The sequence below is a fragment of the Toxorhynchites rutilus genome, chromosome 2 (genome assembly GCF_029784135.1).
Source record: "Toxorhynchites rutilus septentrionalis strain SRP chromosome 2, ASM2978413v1, whole genome shotgun sequence".
NCBI lineage: Eukaryota > Metazoa > Arthropoda > Insecta > Diptera > Culicidae > Toxorhynchites > Toxorhynchites rutilus.
In genome coordinates, this window is record NC_073745.1 from 245,060,481 (window position 1) to 245,080,992 (window position 20,512).

At 34.5% G+C, this 20,512-nt stretch overlaps 4 protein-coding genes across 4 annotated transcripts; 2 read left to right on the forward strand and 2 right to left on the reverse strand.

Annotated features, from left to right (window-relative positions):
- Positions 1 to 1,501: 1,501 nt before the first annotated feature.
- On the reverse strand, positions 1,502 to 2,017 carry LOC129766778 (adult-specific cuticular protein ACP-20-like). The gene is made up of 2 exons (XM_055767375.1): positions 2,009 to 2,017; positions 1,502 to 1,945 (listed from the first exon to the last, which is right to left on the reverse strand). The coding sequence occupies exons 1-2, from the start codon at positions 2,015 to 2,017 to the stop codon at positions 1,502 to 1,504; spliced, it is 453 nt and encodes a 150-aa protein (XP_055623350.1).
- Positions 2,018 to 2,566: 549 nt separating this feature from the next.
- On the forward strand, positions 2,567 to 3,041 carry LOC129766779 (adult-specific cuticular protein ACP-20-like). The gene is made up of 2 exons (XM_055767376.1): positions 2,567 to 2,575; positions 2,622 to 3,041. The coding sequence occupies exons 1-2, from the start codon at positions 2,567 to 2,569 to the stop codon at positions 3,039 to 3,041; spliced, it is 429 nt and encodes a 142-aa protein (XP_055623351.1).
- Positions 3,042 to 12,771: 9,730 nt separating this feature from the next.
- LOC129769745 (cuticle protein 19-like) lies at positions 12,772 to 13,279 on the reverse strand. The gene is made up of 2 exons (XM_055772197.1): positions 13,227 to 13,279; positions 12,772 to 13,166 (listed from the first exon to the last, which is right to left on the reverse strand). The coding sequence occupies exons 1-2, from the start codon at positions 13,233 to 13,235 to the stop codon at positions 12,822 to 12,824; spliced, it is 354 nt and encodes a 117-aa protein (XP_055628172.1). The 5' UTR covers positions 13,236 to 13,279; the 3' UTR covers positions 12,772 to 12,821.
- A 1,532-nt stretch (positions 13,280 to 14,811) lies between these two features.
- Positions 14,812 to 15,283, forward strand: LOC129766780 (adult-specific cuticular protein ACP-20-like). The gene is made up of 2 exons (XM_055767377.1): positions 14,812 to 14,820; positions 14,879 to 15,283. Exons 1-2 carry the CDS (start codon positions 14,812 to 14,814, stop codon positions 15,281 to 15,283), a joined length of 414 nt encoding a protein of 137 aa, XP_055623352.1.
- Positions 15,284 to 20,512: the final 5,229 nt, after the last annotated feature.

A 20,512-nucleotide genomic window follows, 5' to 3' on the forward strand; every position in this document is an offset into this window, starting at 1 on the left:
TCCTGAAAAAATATGTTTTACTCGTAACATTTTTGTGTGTAAATTCTAACGTTTAAAATGTTCTTGACATGTTTCTAAATATAAAAAGGTTTGCGAAACGTTTTAATCGCGACAATTTACGCATACAAATGTTGCGAGTTAAGCATTAGTAGTAATTTTTTCAAAGAAATGTTGAAAAGGGTTGTTGTTAGGAAAACTGTTTTCCCTGTAGCAGTGTCCTTTTTCTGATGTATAGGTGACTTGTTGGTAATTATATGGGCTATTATAACTAATTATAACTTTTTTTTCAATTTTCAAAATAATTTTGTTTTAATGAAACTTCTTTTTTAAATTTGTTTCATATATTTGATTGAAAACTTAAATAATTTCTTCCATTTCATTATTTAACTATATATAAAATAATTTTAATTTTAGAAACAACTTTCAATGAATTTTTTTTAATTTGTTTTATATATTTGATTAAAAACTTGAGTAATTTCCTTCATTTCATTATTAAACTAACATTTTGTAGGTCTTATAGCTATTGAGTTGTTATTTCTAGAAAAAAGTTTCAAAAAATTCAAAATTTCAAATTTCAAACATCACTTAGAAACTAAAAGAACTGTAACATGTTGGTTGAAAAAGTAGAAAATTATTTACGTTTTCTTTAAAAAATATCAATCAAATTTGAAAGAAAATCATTCTCTATTTCCAACTTCAAAATTTCAATTTCATTTATTTTTCAGTGTAATTTAAAAAAATGAAATTTCAATCAATTTTCTCAATTTTCTACATTTCATCCTTTCATCCATTTCAAAAAGTAGCTCAATTTATTGTTGTATATTTCAACTATGCAAAGTTGCTTAAATGACCTTTACACTCATAACGTGTCACTTCAATTTGAGATATCACTGCCAATGGCCAGTCGAGTTGGCATGCAATTCGTATATTGGTCCTTTTTTTAAATTGTTGTTGTGGAAAATTTCAATAAATTTTCATTCGTCGAAGTTATAATTTGACCTTGTACTTACTTTAATCAAGTTTTCAAAAGTAACGGTTTGCTGAGCGAGCATCATTTAATAAAAAATTGTTCTACCAAAGCCTCAGAAAAGAAACAAAAAATCGAATTAATTTCAATGAAGATTTTAGTTCATGTCCAACGAATTCACAATGTTTGATAGGCATCATAGATTATCAAAAATAATGATGGGATTATATATTAAGCTTTACCTCATCATAGCATTGATTCATAGTGTATTGTTGTGCCAATGTTGTAGCAGAAATGCATACAATACAGTTGAGTGAATTATCAACAGCTGAACAATGTCTGACATAACAGCACCAAATAATAAATTGTAAACAATAAACAGATGAAGCAACCATCTCCATGTCTGCTATGTGTGAAACACAAGGGACTCAGCCAACATATATTTGTAAATACAAATCCTAATTTAATGATTACTAAAGCCGTTTTTTTTTATTTCAAAGTTTAACAAACTCCAGTAAATGTAATTCACATATTTCAGTGATGCGAATAGAGATTGGAGTTGGCGTAGCTAGTGGCATGTCCATCATGATGTTTTCCATGGAATGATTCTCCTCCCACGAATCCATGTCCATGTTCGTGTCCGCCAAATCCACCCTCGTGACCGTGTCCATACACCTGCGGGTGATGAGCGTGTCCAACCCGCTTCACGTGAGCCTGGAATCCGTTGTGCTTGTCGGCAGTGTACTCTACAATGCGTTTGGTGCCATCCGGTTCGTAAAGGGAGTACTGACCCTTCACAACATCTCCATCACGATGCTCCCACTGTTGTTTATTATCTCCCGTTTTGTGGTCCTTGACGCCGTACTCGAATTTGTACTTTGGATAAGTGTGATGGTCCTTATGCTCATGACCTCCGTAGCCACCGTCCCAGTGAGCCGAAACGACCACTCCAAGAACAACAACAGACAACACAATCAGCTGAAGAAAACAGATTAGAGAATTTTACGATACTGTGGAACAAACTTTACAATTTTAACATACCTTAACCATGGTGAATGGATCTACTCGATTGAGTGATTGAAATAAATCTGATGTCCTACGATACTTTAGAAAGACCATTTATATCTTATTTGGATACCAATCATTCCACTGCTGTTTCGATTAGGCCTTCGCATACAGTTATTCTTATGTTTGACAAATTGATTAGAAATCGATTCACCTGAATGATCGAATTCTAGCGTGCTGAGCGTTATTTGAAACGCTGAGAGTTATAGGAGGGAAAGAGTTGTAGCTAATAATGAGCACTGAATTTCGCATCAATTTGTTACAGGTGTGGTTCAATTATAACAGCTTAATTCAATACAATTCGGAACGATATTGAATGAACTGGTTGGTTTTCAGCATATCGTGACCGGAAAACGAGTTTTGATTAAATTAAAACAAATTCATTTTTCAATCATTTGTTTGATTTGAAACTACATCGCAGTGCATTAGTTGAAAGAAACACTAATCGAAATTGTATAAATTCATCAACAGCAGATACGTTGACCATCAGAGAACATTTTCTGTTCGAACCAAGAGGATCAAAACAACTCAAATATGTTCAAGGTATGTTAAATTTTATACGGTGACATAGTGGCAGTTCGTCTTATAGATCATCTCGCAGATTATTGTAGCCCTCGCTTTGTTCGCCGCCGTCGCGGCTCAATGGGAGCATGGATATGGCCATGATCATAAGGATCATCACGCTTACCCTAAATACAAATTTGAGTACGGCGTTAAGGATCACAAGACCGGTGATAATAAACAACAATGGGAGCATCGTGATGGAGATGTCGTGAAGGGTCAGTACTCGCTGTATGAGCCGGATGGTACAAAACGTATTGTGGATTACACTTCCGACAAGCACAACGGATTCCAGGCTCACGTGAAGCGAGTAGGACATGCTCATCATCCAGAACACTATGGACATCACGAAGGAGGCGAATTTGGAGGAAAATCATATTACGGACACGGATATGGCCATGGTTACGCTAGCAGCTATGTCAATTCAAATCTTTACTCACATCACTGATTAACGCGATGGCAAGGCGTGGTTCTGGAATATTATTTGGTAGCTATGAAATTGAGTTGTATGAATTGTTTACTTCTTTCCCAAAGGCATTGAATTGAAGATAGTTGGAATAAATTATTGGAAGTTTTACTTATTTTCTTAGTTTCTTGGTCGATTCCGAAATAAATCGAAACACAGAAAAAAATATGTGTCTTTGGTGGAGTTGAAAAATATGTATTTCCTCAACGAAGGAAGGATTTAATTTTTTTGTTTGATTTAGTTGTTTGGTTAAATTTTGTTCGATTTGGTTGTGCTCATTATTTTTTCACTCATGACGGAAAACTCTGAACATTAGTGAAAACCAGTATTTTCGGGAATTTTCTATAGATAATTTCTGATTCATTCCAGGAAAGCATTGATTTTGAAACTACCAGAAAAAGATTGTTTTTTCGTAGTGTTCGGTTCTATCGGGTTGATTGAATACGATATCGTTCGGCTCGTCTTCGAAGATGTTCGGCCTTCGTCTGGTGAACTCGACTGGGTTTCAACTACTGTTGTGTAGAGCGAAATAGTGCAGAACTCGGGAGTTCAAATCGTTGTTAAAATTTGACAGAACTTACTTTCAATTTAAGTTGATATTAAGTTAAATGTTTACATTTGCTTATGTTTTTCGCTATTTCTCATTTTGGACTCATTCATTTATTACTAGCTGACCCGGCAAACGTTGTTCTGTCATAAAAAAATATTTCTAGTGAATATGTTGGTTGTTAAATAGATAATGATTATTGTATTGTAAGTGCACTTAAATGTTCTAACGATCTACATATACGAGAAACGCTCGTGACTTTTGTGTTCATACTTGTGTTTGACATACCGAGGAATAGAGCACTGATTCACTTGCGCACTGATTCACTTACCGACACTGCAGAAACGACGAGAATTTCTCCAGAGACTGCTGATTTTCGACCTTCTTAACAACAATCCTGACTGTGCTGAAGTTTTGGGCAAGCTTCGAATCAACGCTCCAGGTAGAACAACCAGACAATTTGTTTTCTTCCGGCAAGCAGCACATCGTACTCTATACGGACAGAATAATCCCTTGGATGTTTGTTGCCAACGGTTCAATGAAGTGTATCATTTGTTTGAATTCGATATGTCCAGAAATGTGTTTGTTATAAGGACTCAATAATTGAATTTTAGTCTGTCCGACAATTTCTTGGCGAAGACTGAATAAATAAATAAAAATAGAGCACCAAGTCAATGACCGCCGACAAAAAACAGAAACCATTCCTTTTGCTAATTCGATTTATTTCATTAACGAATCTGACATGCTTGTTCTCATGAACGTGAAATGTAACAAAAAAAACTATTTTTGTCGTAAAGTAGAGACAATCAATAAAGAGAATAAATAAAAATTACAATTGTTGTTGCAAATGTATTTGTTGCTCTTCATCGAACCACAAAACTCATCATTGATATGAGCATTTCATGTTTTGCTCAGCTGTGGCGAATATGGTACTAACCGATGATTTTCAATGTCAATGTCTACGTTGTTGATTTTTGTGGATGATTGTCCATCATTATCAGTATTTCTTCGTTGATGTATTGGACATCCACAATATCGAACAATAACCCATATTATCTCATTAGCAGACCCGGAAGCATTTTCAAATTGTTGGAATTTGAATGAAATAATACTAAAATATTAAATACTTAGCAGAAATAATCCTGACACTAACTTAACATTTTTTTCTATAAATCTCCTTGTATTTGCGCCAAAACATTAGGTATAATGTAAAATAATTATCAGAGAAAATTTCCGTTCAATATTTTTCCCTACCTGTAGAGAATGTATCATTGTGTTAGAAAGAACACATAATAGATTTATAATGTTTGTGTTTAATGCGTGTTTATTTGGCTCAAAAATTTGTAACACATTTCGCTCTACTGAAATGGAACACGAAGCTCAATGACGTCCATATTGCATTGCTTTTCAAGGTTGCCACATTTGCACAACCCGATTGGACTTAAGTCGAACGGATTACAGAATGTGATATTACAATTGATTCGGATGATTTTGACTCGATCGGATTGCAGAATACGGGTGTGTAGTAGACGTAGACACATCTGGATTTTTTTGAGGAAATTACACTATCGATTTCTTCATAGCGTATTTTATCGACGATCCAGAATAAAAATGTGCATATGAAGTAATCCTTGCGTTTGCCATCCACCCGAATACATCCAACAAGGTGTGGGACCCAATAAGTGTAATGTTGTAATGAAGTTCATTCTCAATTTCATTCTTTTTTTGTTCGAACATACTTTCTGTCATGTCAATGCATGCGTTTTGGCCTAGTAATAGCAAAGGCTGTGTCGGCATTGCTCATGATAGCGTCTCGTAAGTGAGTGTATTTTTCCTCACTAATAATCTAGAATCGCAGTCGTTCGCACTCCACCTCTATATCATTCGCAAGTAATTCTACGTTGTGATGGTATATGTTAGGAACCTTAGGAACTTTATTACAATTGAAAAATACGATAGAGAATGTCGTTTGAATGGTGTGTGTCAACGATGAACTTGAGATTATTATTTCTTCTTCGAATCACAATTTCTCGCGGCACTGAGCAGTCGCCTACCATGATTTTAGCAATATCTTCAAAAAACATTCGCATGGAATGTATACACGTGTTCTCCATCCGGTGTTTTATTAGGGTTGATGACAATAACGTGATGGTCAGTTTTCGATCCGCGCATGTACGATTTGAAGAATTTCAATAATTCATTATGTTTATCCGAAATATCTTCCAGTTCGCCGGACTTGTTCATGGCTTTAGCAGAATTGAGGTTATTGGCGCATGTGTGGATGAAAGCTCGAAGTATCGGACATATTGCCATCTGTCTTTTAACAAGGGTCCAAAACCAACAAGGGAAAAAAACTTTTGAGGTTATATGTATTTCTATGTCAAATTTAATAAAAAAAAAGTTGATTTGTTTCTGTATATGGCCACCCTAATCAGTACTAAACATACGGTAATCGATACCCTAGTGGTATCATATACAGTTTACGTCCTATTATCATGCCTACTAAATTTTATGTGCTTATTTTTATGAAAATCGTTCGAGCCGTTTCGGAGGAGTTCGACCACGAACATCTTGACACGAGATTTTTATATATATAAATATAGAAAATTTATTATTTATTAGTTATTATTTATTATTTATTATTTATTATTTATTATTTATTATTTATTATTTATTATTTATTATTTAGTATTTGTTATTTGTTATTTGTTTTTTATTATTTATTATTTATTATTCATTATTTATTGTTTATTGTTTATTGTTTATTATTTATTCTTTTCACATTACTGAATCATTTTTTCTGAATTTTTGTCTTCTTCAATAATTTCATTATTTAAAATTAATCATTAATTTAGAAAAAAAATCCTTCATTGTAACATTGTCTTTGGTTTCTCTTCCTCGTGATGTCTTGTAAATGCTCTAGAACAGGGGTTTTCAGTTTTTTTTATGGCAGCGCACTTTTTATACCAAAAACATTTGACGGAGCACCTACATTTTTGAATCAATAAAACAAATCCTATTTGCATTGACATCACCCAACTGGGTAAAACTCTATTTCGGTTGCGCATCGCAGTTACACTACATCTGAACCGAAGAAAACAAGATAAATCACTATATGTCCAGTGAAATTAAATTAAAGAATGTTTTTCTTCAAGGCGAGTTTTCAACCGGGAGCATTTGCTATAACTTCGCAGAGCACAAATTTCCCGTGGAGCACCGTTTGAAAACCCCTGCTCTAGAATATCGATGTGTTGCTCCATTGCCTCCTATAAATTGATATCAAACTAATATGATTGTCCTTTTATAGTTCGAAAGGTTATTCAAAGTCAAAGAATGTATATCTCTATCAAACAAAACTAATTTCAAGTTTATTATACTGCAATAGAATATATTGTTTCATTGGTCGGATATTGAAGTGTTAGAGAATTAATGACTCCATTTCATAGAAGTAAGTATCTTTCAAGATATATTTTTAATGAATTTCAACATTTCATTCGACGATTCGATTTTATGGCGACTGCTTGATTTTTCGGCTCTGTTTTACGTGTATGATCTACGTGATCCAAATAAATGGATCATAATTGGATTTAAAAGACAACCAATTCTAAAAAATAAATTATTTTATTAATAGAAAAGTGAAACTGTATCTTTTTTCGTAACCTTGAAGATATAATGCGCAACACTGCCTTCTCTACACCTAAACTAGCGTTTTTTTTTTATTTAAATCGTTTATTTTTACAGGCTCAGTTACATAGGTTTAAAGGAGCCGAACTCCTTACTGTATTGTTAATAGTATATATACATTTTTCCTTAATTCTAATGTTAATAATATAGGAAACCGATCACTCGCGGTCGGCTCGAGTTTAGAAGGGTGACATATTTTCTTCAGGAAAAGGAGGGGATATGAGGATATATTGACAATGATCACACTCACACACTCAATCACACTCATCACACTCAATTCTTAAACCTATCTTATATCTAATATGTATTTACATTTCATCTTATTCTTAAGAAGGGATCCGATCTCTCACAAAGGAAAAGGAAAAGGAAAAACTAAGTGTATAAGGACAATCACACACGAAGATCGATAGCTTTAAGGAATGCATATAAACTAGCGTAGGCAGAAAACATTTCATCTTCGGCAGAAAAACTGCTTTTTCGTGTACTAAATGAACAAATAAAAGCATCTGTTTCAAAAGCTTCAAAATATTTAAATGTATGGGAGCAGACATCTCTTTCTTTTTTTTTCTTTTTTCGTCTCTTTTGGGATTGTACCAAAAAAAATTCTAACGATGGCAACGGGGATCAAACCAAGGCCGGCTACAATACAAGGCTGTTTAACACGATCACGCTATTCATAAAGCTACTGTTGCTGTTGTATAAATACGTGATAATATTACACCTCATTATAAATTGAAGATGAAAAGTGTTTTCTAACAGTAAAAAGAAGAACACAAACGAGAATCTATACGAGCAAACTATACGAAAAGCTTTAATACATGCTCATTTGCAATGTGTCTCCTGTTTCGCTCACTCAAATTGATCCTATATTGAAATTGCATATATATATTCGGCCATCCCATGTCAAACCGATAGAGTGGTTCTCATATTTTCGTCAAAAGTGGTAATTATGTTCTTTATTGCAATAAATTAGCCTCGTATTTTTTTATTTTTGTATTAGGGTGCACATTTCCATTTTTAGAGTGGTCCGAAAAATCAATTTTTTCCACTTTTTCCAAAATGTTTTTTTTTAAATTCATAACTTTTGAACCATCGAGCCGATTTAGATTTAGATTTTTATTAAAAACTAGCTGATCCGACGAACTTCGTCCCGCCCAAAACAATTTTTTTTTATTTGAATACTTTCAAACAACCACGTTTTCTTACTAAGTGAACGTTATCGAGTCCAATCACTGAGCTCTTCATTGATTGATTACCCTTTGACCCTTTACAATTTCCTTTCAATATAAATCGTCTAGTACTTCTACAAAAATGGTCCTTATAATATAAAATTATATTCAGGCACAATTCTCGTCAAGATTCCTCAAGCGTTTGGAAATAACATGTGCCTCCGTTGCATGGAATACATGTTTGATACAGAGAATATTACAAACTAAAGACAGCTCAAATCGGACCATTCCTTCCTCGGGTTTGGGGCACACCAACACATATAGATAGAAGATATAGGAAAACGTTATTCCGTCTGAAAATCCTTTTCCACTTTCGATCAAAAATCAATTTCGTTAGCGCCAACATCAAATGGACTAACAACGTTTAGCTAATTGTAGAACATATGGGAATTCAATTTTCCGAATTTTACGATTTTTCTCTCCGCTATATTGATTTACAGGAAGAGACGAATACAACAAAATACAGGAGGCTTAAATCGGACCCTCCCTTCTTCGGGTTTTCCGCTTACCAACAGATTTTGCATTTACATTTTGATTTTTTACATTTTTATTTATATAGATTATTGAACTTACAAAACAAATGGATTTTATTTTTTTAATTATTGATTATAGTCGTTTTTTATTGTTTTCATGGCTTTGGACCAGAGGGCGCTATATTTTTCTTGAAAGCTGAGGATTTTCTACATAACATATCTCGATATCAGAGATGCGTTTGTTACCGATGATTTAAAAATACAGTTTTTCCCTTTTTTCCAATACAAAAACTCATAGCTTCTAAACTACTGAACCGATTCAGATGATTGACATATCAAATTGAAGCTGGTGAGTTAGTTTTCTTTGATAAAATATTACTTTTACGAAAAATTTGGATTCTCATTTTTGTAATTATTGATTGAGTTTGTTTTTCATAGTTTTCTCGATTTTTCAGAGGGCGCTATATTTTTTTAGATTTTTCTGGAAAGCTGAGGTTTTTTTACATAATATATCCGAAAATCAGAGAGGTGCTATTTTTCGTTTTTGCGCTATTATTCTACAAATTTAACATGTTCTAAGTCTTCGTTCAATATTCCTATGTGACTGGACTAGACCTATGCGACTAGAATCCAATCTACCCGCGAGTGTGATATTTTTTCGAAGATAGGTAGCATATTGGATTCAATTAAATTTGTCGATCATCTAAACCGGTTCAGCAGTTCAAATGTTATGAATTTTTGCAATAAGTATATTTTGGATGAAAGGGGAAAAATGTTTTTTTCGGACCCCCGGTTAACTTTTTAAAATCATATCTCAAAAACGAAAAAATATAATCTCTGATATTGAGATATGTAATGCAAGAAATCCTCTACATTCAAGAAAAAATATAAAAAAATATAACGGCTTCTAGTCCAAAGCCATGAAAACAATAAAAAACGAATACAATCAATAATTACTAAAACAAAATCCATTTGTAGTGCAAGTTCAATAATTTTTGGCTTCAATTTGATATGTCGAACATCCAAATCGGTTTAGTGGTTCAAAAGTAATGAATTTTCGAAAAAAGTCATTTTTGAGTAAAGTGGAAAAAAAATTACTTTTTGGGCCACCCTAAAATGATAACGGTCACCCTAACGGAAAAATTAAAAAATAGGGGTCTAATTTTTTGCGATAAAGATCAATACTATCTCTTTTCATGGAAATCTGAGAATCACTATATTAGTTTGGCATGAAATGGTTGTATTATAAAAATGATATACAAGTATTGGGGAGTAGCGCATTTTCTGTTATTTTTAGGCTCATTCAATGTAATAAATCGGAATGCCAAAACATGTGCAAAAAAAATTATAAGAGGTTGTGTCCAAGATACGACCGCATTGTTGACCTAGAACTACGCTGTTATTTTATATAAGTCGCTTGTTTATACCTTCGGATATTATTCTATAATGCTGTGAAATTTTAGAAACAACTGCTTAGTAGAATAATCTCTGAAATGATTTTTTCATTGTAGAATCAGTTGACGATAATTGATTGATGATTCATTCTTGCCGCAAAACAATCGTATGTCGCAATTTATTTCATGTCTATGCATTGAAAATTTACCTCGAAGGCTATTCCGGTGGCCTTTTTCGAAATTGACATAGACTCGGCTACAGTCGATTATATACATGTTGCAGCAGCATATCGTTCGTACAAGCTAAGCGTAAACCAAGCGCCAAACAAGCGTTCACCATAGCATGCATACAGAGCCATACATTGGTGGCTTGAAACTACTAGCAATATAAACATTTCTCATCATTTTGCGCTATTCTCAAAAGAAACGCTTCTGTTAATATTACTGGCCTCGAAATAAGTTGCATTACTTTCTCATGCTCGAGAGAAGCGCAGCTGTCACCCTGAATGGAGGAAGTTTTGCTACTGGCAAGCAAAACCTATCCACATACAAAATTCCAGAACATTTACTTTCTTTATGACTAAACAAGAGAAATAAACTCTTTTTGTTAGTAACTACCTCGAAAACAGTAGCAATGCTTCATTATGATCAATATTAGCGCAAATGCAATCCTAGTTGAAGGCAGTTTTGCGACTGGCACGCGAACCCAAATAACTTATAACATTCCAGTAAGACATTCAAGATGCTTGGTATTCCCAAATAATTTTTTGGTGCACAACCTTAACGTCTGCTTCGCCATAACGTCATTTTAATGCATTGATGCATTCTCAAAGGCACATACGAAGTACTTATGAAGACGGAAAATAAACAATGTTAACTGCTTGGAAAAAGACTGAATTATGCCACACAGCTTGTACTCTGCTGTAACACCCATCGATGCGAATTCGCTGATGAGTTTGTCAAGAGCGACCGCCTTCACCACCAGGGGGGGGAGCTTGACTTTGGTTGCTGCCTGGGCGTTTACATTTTCGACCGACGCGCCGAAATCGCCTACTTCGCTGTTGTTCGGTGTGGTGTCACATTCGCGAAGGCTCGGTTCAGTGCGAGCGCTTTTCACTGCACCAACACCGCGTGCATCATTAGATGACGTTTACCTCGTAATTTTATTGCCCCTGGCAATGCGTTTGTTTTTTGCAGGGCTCGAACCTGCCTTCCTCTTCTTCTTGCTCATCGCACACTACGTGAAGCGTCCAATTTATGACGCGGAAAGAAGAACACACGATACGAATAACGCGAAAAACGAACAGAAAAATCAAACGACGATTTCCAAGTTGGATTACCACTGGTGGGGTCCAATCTTAGATAGAAGCGCAGCGGAAGCAACTCAACTGGATTACTCAACAGTCCGATGCCGAATAAAAGTTTGCCTCAGCGAGATTCACTGTTTATACTCTAGGCAAGTATTCCCCTTCATTCTTCTTCTTTTCCTTTGTTCACGGAGATTTTAAATACTAAGATTTCCCCTCCGTTGGTCGTCGATGAGTTGCTCGTTATTGATAGCTCTATTCGGGAAAGCACTCAAATTGACAGAACAAATATATGGGCAAATAGAAACACTTAAAGTTTTTATGAATTTTAACCATTCACTAACCAGGGTATTCTAATGTATGGCACATTAAACAAATCTTACGGAATTTCCGATTCGTTTAGTATGTAAATCGTGAAAATCCGTTCCCGGCAAAAATAGTTATTAACGTTAACTTTATTTCATAAAAACGTGACCTGTTTTCTGATTTGACACCCTTAATGAAAGACGTAGTTCTACGTCAAAATAATTTTGGGTGTACAGAAGGAATACTCTTATGCCTGAAAATGGCTACTGTGTAATGTACAATTTACAGATACGATAAAACATGTAAAATGTACACGATTAAAATCCGGTTCTGTTACAATTAAAATGCCAATGAGCCTAAATAAACAAAAATAAACAAATGGGATAAAAAAGACCCTGAGCACGCCACGAATGTATTCGAATGTATTCACCTCTCACACTCAAGGTATTGGAAATGGAAATTTGGCGAATACACATGTAATCCGACCGAAAATCCCTCGACCAAAATGGGAATCGAACTCGTGCTCGATTATTCGAATACGGAGGCTCTGTATATTGAGAATGTTAATAGACATGATTTGAGACAAAGACAACTAGCATGCGTTTTTCACCAAATGATGATGATGGCGGTTACGTCAATTATGCAATAGTGTGTGGTATAATTCTTCAAATAAATAGGAAAGGCTCAAAAGTACATTCAGATATATTTATTTCAGGGATGCGATCAAGATAAATACACAGTTAAAACAGACATGAAATAGAGATTAATGGTGCACGAACGATGAAAATTGGCATAACCGCTGGTATATCCATAGCCACGTTTCTAATATGAAAATTCTCCTCCAAATCCTCCCTCATAGTGTCCATAAACCTGTGGATGGTGAGCGTGACCAACTCGCTTCACGTGTGCTTGGAATCCATGAATCTTGTCGGAAGTGTATTCCACGATACGCTCGGTACCATCGGGTTCATGTAGAGAGTATTGACCCTTCACGACATCTCCATCACGATGTTCCCATTGTTGTTTGATATCTCCGGTTTTGGGATCCTTAACACCGTACTCAAACTTGTACTTTGGATAAGCGTAATAATCCTTGTGATCGTGACCTCCGTATTCACCTTCCCACTGGGCCGAAACGATTACTGTCAGAGTGAGAACTAAAGCAAACTGAAAATGGTAGGAGTTAGGCATTTTGTGATGAAAATGTTCCAGAACTCTTAAGTTAACCTTCAACATGATGGTTTATTATGATGTGGATGCACTCGAATGAAACACTAAACGACTACTGATATCGAACAGTTCGGTCGAAGCCACATTATATACCCAATTCGATTCGTTACTGTTCTGCAGCTGTTTTCACGTGACTTCTATTCTTGCATGTGCAATAATGCACATGAAAAATAGGTTTAATTAAATCTTGAAACGACACTGCAAGTTTCAAATCATGCGGAACGAAAAAAAGGTAGAAAATGCTAAATAAATTCCAATCCTTTATATATGCCATCGATTTCTTTGATTCATCAATTTCCAGAAACTAAAGGAGTCTGTTATTCATTTCATTCATGATGACCTCCGTTACTTGGATAATTTTCACATATTGCGTGCAGTTGTATTTTACACAATGCTTACTACCGATCAAATCAAATTGATTTGCAAAGCACACATTGGCATTGATATCGAAGATTATCGCAAGCATTGTCGAAATAAGAGTACTTGTATTCTGGCATATGAAAGCTACATAGAAAATTTTATTTGAATAGCAGAATCGACAACACTCATCCCGTTAATCCCAAGTTTGTTCAGCCTTGGTCGCAGGATTTTGCGATCGACGTGATCGAAAGCAACCTTAACCCTCTACCGCCCGAGTTTTTCATTTATCTGAAAAACCTACTCCACTTTTATCTCGAATTTCTGACTTTCAACATAAAATACTTCTAGCATAAAGCTGCCAGCATAAAAACAATGTGTATGTGTGATAGATGAAAATATTCTAAAGAAGTTCTAGTGAAAGTGAACATTGAAAATAACATGAATAGTTGGAAAAGAGAATCCGCGAAGCCCGTCTAAAGGCGGTCTTGGGCTGTAGAGGGTTAAGTCAGATCCAACCTAATCAGATCCGGTACATCTTCAAATCCAGTTGGCGACGGTAGATTGACGTCAACCAAATCATCAGTTGGGACGACTGTTCATATGTTCTAGTAGAGATGAACAGATATATAGTTTAATTTCGGCGAATAATTCATCTACAAACTACTAGTGGTGGAAAACGACTTACATCTTTCTGTTTACTATAACTGATAGACCTTATCACATTCTGCTCTCGAAGAGGTCACTGGTGACTTTGACCCTAGAAGAAGAGCCTCATTACGCATCGTAGATAATTTTGCAATATCCCATCTAGCATGATATGATGTAGACACTTGCATTTTTTCCCACCAGGTGATCGTCTTTAATTCCACACTTGAAAAATGTTCCATTTTACGATTTATTCTCAATTATAAGGAAAATTAGTTGATAGTTGTAAAGTGCATTCCAACATTTTGTTTACTATTCCGCTGAGGAATGCAGATAACCTAACAATATTTTTTCCGTTCCGCATGACTTGGGGCAAACACTGTCGATTTTCTCCAATTTAATTAAATCTATCCTTCATTCGCATTTCGGTTCATGCAAGAATGAAATTTATGTACAAATGGGTGAAGAATTTTACCGAATCGAATTGAGTATATAAATGTGGCAATTGTAGAACAGTCCGATATCAGTAATCGTTTATTGTTCCAATCGGATACATCCCATCGTAATTAGTATCATCATGTTAAAGGTTGGTACACATTTTTGGATAATTTTCATCAAAAAATGTTTAAATCATTCAATCTCAGTTCGCTTTAGTTCTCGCTCTGGCGGTAGTAGTTTCGGCCCAATGGGAAGATGGATACGGAGGTCACGATCACAAAGATTATTACGCCTATCCAAGGTATAAGTTTGAGTACGGTGTTAAGGATCACAAGACCGGAGATAATAAGCAACAATGGGAACATCGTGATGGGGATGTCGTGAAGGGTCAATACTCTCTACATGAACCTGATGGTACCGAACGTATTGTGGAATACACTTCCGATAAGCACATTGGCTTCCAAGCGCACGTGAAGCGAGTTGGTCACGCTCATCACCCACAGGTTTATGGACACTATGAGGGAGGATACGGAGGAGACTCATCGTATGAGAAACACGGACATGGACATGCCAGCAGTTATGCTAATTCCAATCTATTTGTACACCACTAACAACTTCTTACAACAATGGATTGTTCATAAATTTATATTCATTCAATTGCAGAAAAATAAAAAAAATGAATGCACTGAATAATGATTCTTCTTTGCTTGGCAAATTGTTTCCGAGTAGTCTTAAATAGTGCAATTCCTAATAAAGTCGTCCTATAAATGCAGATTTTAAAAACATGTATTTTTGATCCGAATGGAAGTTTGTACTCCGTTTGGGTTGGAGGAAATATGAGCTTTAAACAGCAATTGAACATTTTTTGACTCAAGTGTAACTTTTGGAAAGAGCGTATCGGTTTTAGTAAGAGAAATCATTGATAATTTATATCTTGAAAACTATGATTCGTAACGAAATAAAGTCTTAGAAATAGTTATAGAGTATTGATTTTTAAACGTGAAAACATGTGCACTGAGTACAAAAACTGGTACTCTTTTATTATAATAAAACTTTAATTTGTCCACCTTTAATATCTCAAATACGTATTTTTTTTATTTTTTTTTATTTTTTCTCCATATAAAATACATTCATGTAGTGTTGACGAACTTTTTGGATCATCGAATTTTTGTTAATGTTCGAAACTTTGAACTTTTGTATGTTTACAATCATTTATATAAAAAATATGAATCCTGATGTTATTTAATAAAATTAAAAAATCTAATTATTCATCTTGTTCTAAATGCTACCATTCTCGAGATATTCAAAAAATATATTTAATTTATTGTCTTTCTCATAGTGAATAGGACCTCTGTATACTCTGTATAAACCAATATAGTGGTTCTCAGATTTTCGTGAAAAGCGGTAGTTTTGTTCTTTATCGCAAAACATTAGCACCGTATTTTGACGTAGGACTACGTCTTTCATTTCTGTACCGGGGTGTGAGTTCAATGTTTCGAAAACGAGAGAGTGACGCTGGACTGCAAGGTTTTGAACGTTAATACCTCTTTATCGGCTGAATGGAGTGGTATAATAATCACTTCACCCGAAAGATAAAATGTCAACGAGTTATATGATTGTCACTTATTGGTCCAAAAAATCTTTTCGATAACTTAAAAATTGCTTTGAGATCATAACAATCTAGCTTATTGATGATGATTGGTGATCGCAATGTGCTCCCGAACACGGACGCAAAATCTAGGCCGTCATGGCGAATACATGCAAGCTGTGATTTGTTTTGCTCGCTTGCTTCTGTTCTGTTCTGCTTTCACATGGAACAGTCGTGAAAAATTGTTTGCGTGTGAATGCGTCCGAGCGAAGGAATATTCGCACCCATTTACGCATTCGGCTTGCTGTTCCCGTGATGCAATCCAATTCGCTTTGACGGCGGAATGGTGTCGACATCTGGATACGACATTAGTTTGTATGAGGCCAACTATTCTCTATCAGATTAGTCGGCCCTAAAGTAAAATTGCTAAAATTTATATGAAATTTTGTTCTTGGCGTTATTTACATACTAGAAGTACGTTGTTCTGGCCCAAATTTAAACTATTTTGTATGAATTTTCAGATATTCTCACCAAAACTTACTTTTATAATATAAAAATATCTTTGGACACAATTTTTGTATGATATGTTTACACTACTAGCAATCAAAAGTGATTTTCATTTACATAGAGTACTAATTTGATTTGGGAAAAATCATTTTCATTCATAATTTTTATTTTGAAAGTGTGTTCATTTCTTCTGCAAACTCATATTGTCATGCCTACTCCCCCATTTCGTAATACGAAGCTCAATGCCGTCAACGCGGATAGCATCAGTTTTTGTTCTGCTTTCGCATAGAATAGCCATGAAAAATTGTTTGCATGTGAATGCGTCCGAGCGAAGGAATATTCGCACCCATTTACTAATTCGGCTTGGTGTTCCCGTGATGCAATCCAATAGCATCAGTTCTGTTCTGCTTTCGCATGACTGTTCATGAAAAATTGCCACATCATGATAAAAACGGAATTTATGCAAGATTATAGGACTTTATTTCGTTTTCACCGTGAAATGGCGCCCTCAGTTTCTATTTTGCGTATGGTGTGATATTGAAAAATCTCGTGTTATTCTCACGAAAACAAAAATGAAACATCAAACAAAATCAAACATCTTTAGTTGCTTTTACAAGGCCACTCAAATTCCATCGGTTCATTTCGGGACCACCAACAAGTTCGAAAGAGTTGAATTTTATGTTAATAACAATTCCATACTTATAATCATTTACCCACACACTATTAAGAAAAACTTTCAGCAATCTTTCAAAATATTCATTCATTCATGCATTAAGAATTTATTCAGATCCAATTTCAAATAAATGATTACCGAGCCACCGATAGTCCTACGTCTACCTTGCGGTTATATCATATAACCCACTTCTTGTTTTTACGTTTGACATGATGCCTAGGACTACCAAAATATTTGAACGGAAACATTGTCAAACGATCATTGTATTTTACATTTTCCTCTGAAATTATTGCCCATCTCATGTCTCGTAGTGCTCGAACCGCGAAAGTTGATTCACCTCTAGTATCTGAAATGACGATTTTCCCAGGCTTCTCAGTACAAAGCGCAATGCGAGTACAAAAGTACTAAACACTAAAAATTACCCCCGACTTGCATGTATTTTTATTTTTTCAGCAGGGTGACCATTTCCATTTTAGGGTTTTCAGAAAAATCAACTCTTTCCTTTTTTTTCCAAAATGACTTTTTTTTCAAAAATTCATAACTTTTGAACTACTAGACCGATTCAGATGATCGACAGCCAATTAAAGCCAATGAGCTGGAAAAAATACTACACCTGCAGAAAATTCTAATTCGGTTCTCGTTATTATTGATTGCATTAGTTTTTTATTGTTTTCATAGTCTCGGGACCACAAGCGCTATATTTGTTTATATTTTTTTCTGAAAATCTGATTTTTCACACAACATACGCCGAAACCAGAGAGGCGATTTTTTTCGTTTTTGAGTTATGATTTTTCAAAGTTAACCGATGATAATTTTTCACTTTTTTCCAAAAATGACATTGTTCAAAAAATTATTACTTTTGAACTAATGGACCGATTCAGATGATCGATATATCAAATTAAAGACAACTAACCAGCCTTTTTGAAAAAAATACACAAAAACGAAACAAACACAAAACACATCTCCAATTTTTGGATATTTTATGTAAAAAAAATCTCAGCTTTTAAGAAAAATATAAAAAAATATAGCATGTTTGGTCCCGAAACCATGTAGACTATAAAAAAAACTTATATATAATAATTATGAAATCAAAATCCGCAAGTCTAATATTAATCAAAAAATATTATCTAATTTGCATTAATTTTATGTGTCGATCATCTGAATCGGTCCAGTAGATCAAAAGTTATGAATTTTTGTGTTGGAAAAAAGAGAAAAAAAATGATTTTTCGAACCATCGGTTAACTTTGGAAAATCCTAACTCAAAAACAAAAAAACGCCTCTCTGGTTTCGACATATGTTCAGTGAAAAATACTCAGCTTTCAAGAAAAAATATTTAAAAAATATAGCACCGAATACAAACAATAATAACGAGAGCTGAATTCTAATTTTCTGCAGGTATAGTATTTTATTCAAAAAAGGTAATTGGATTTGATTTGATATGTCGATCATCTGAAGCGGTCTAGAAGTTCGAAAGTTAAGAATTTTTGAAAAAAGTCATTTTTGAAAAAAAAAAAAGTGGAAAAAGTTGATTTGTTGGACGAAAATCGGAAAACCACTATATCGGTTTGGCATGGAAAGGGTGTATCTATATATATATATATATATATATATATATATATATATATATATATATATATATATATATATATATATATATATATATATATATATATATATATATATATATATATATAAAAATGGATTTCTATCTGTCTGTCTGTCTGATTCTTATGGACTCGGAAACTACTGAACCGATCAACATGAAACGAAGAAATTTGGCATATGTAGGTTTTAGGGTGCAATATTTATTGCAATGTTTCAATGGTGGTTAGACTCTCCACCCCCCTCTCTAAGGGGAGGCTGCCATACGAATGAAACACAAATTTCTGCATTACTGGAGAATTAAACAAGCAAACAAAACCAAATAAGGCATTTTGAGGTTTTAGGATGCAATAAATATGTATATGGTAATTAGACTCTTCACCCCCCCCCCCCCCCCTCTCTAAGGGAGGGCTGCCATACAAATGGAACACAAATTTCTGCATTAATCGAGAATTAATCAAGCAAATGAAACCAAATTAGGCATATTGAGGTTTTAGGGTGCAATAAATGTATCTATGGTGGTTAGACTCTCCACCCCCCTCTCTAAGGGAGGGCTGCCAAACAAATGAAACTCAAATTTCTGCATTACTCGAAAATTAACCAAGTGAATGGAAACAAATTTTGCACATGGAGGTTTTAGGGTGCAATAATAATTCTAATGTGGTTACATACTCCTCCCCCCTCTCTTAGGTGGGGCTGCCATACAAATGAAATACAAATTTCTGCATAACTCGAGAATTAATCAAGAAAATGAAACCAAATTTGGCATGTGGAGGTTTTAGGGTGCAATAAATGTTTGTACGGTGGTTAGACACACACAACACATACAAAATTCATCGGGATCGATTAGAAGATCAATCAATGAACAGTTTTGCGATTGGACCCATGAACTTGCTCATAGTAAGAAAACGTGAATGTTTGAAGGTATTGATAACAAAAAACAAATTTTGGGCGGGACGAAGTTTGCCGGGTCAGCTAGTATGTATATAAAGTTAGTCAGATTTATATATCGTTTATCAGTCGAACAATCTTCCTTATAGAGTGAATAACAGTATACCACAATGGACTGCAACAAAATGTTCCCGTTTCCGAAAAACGGTAAGAAACGTTCATCGGAAAACGTTTCTTAACCGTGTTAGTGATTGAGAAACTTAAGTTAAGAGGATGCAATGTTCTTTAAAAATTTACGGAACATTTCGTTTACCTCCATTTTGCAAATTATGCCATTTAATTCTATATCATGCCGTTTATCTCTATATTGTTTAAACTTTCTTCTTCCTTCTTCTTTCTTCTTCTTCTTTCTTCTTTCTTCTTTCTTCTTTCTTCTTTCTTCTTTCTTCTTTCTTCTTTCTTCTTTCTTCTTTCTTCTTTCTTCTTTCTTCTTTCTTCTTTCTTCTTTCTTCTTTCTTCTTTCTTCTTTCTTCCTTTCTTCTTCTTCTTCTTTCTTCTTTCTTCTTCTTTCTTCTTTCT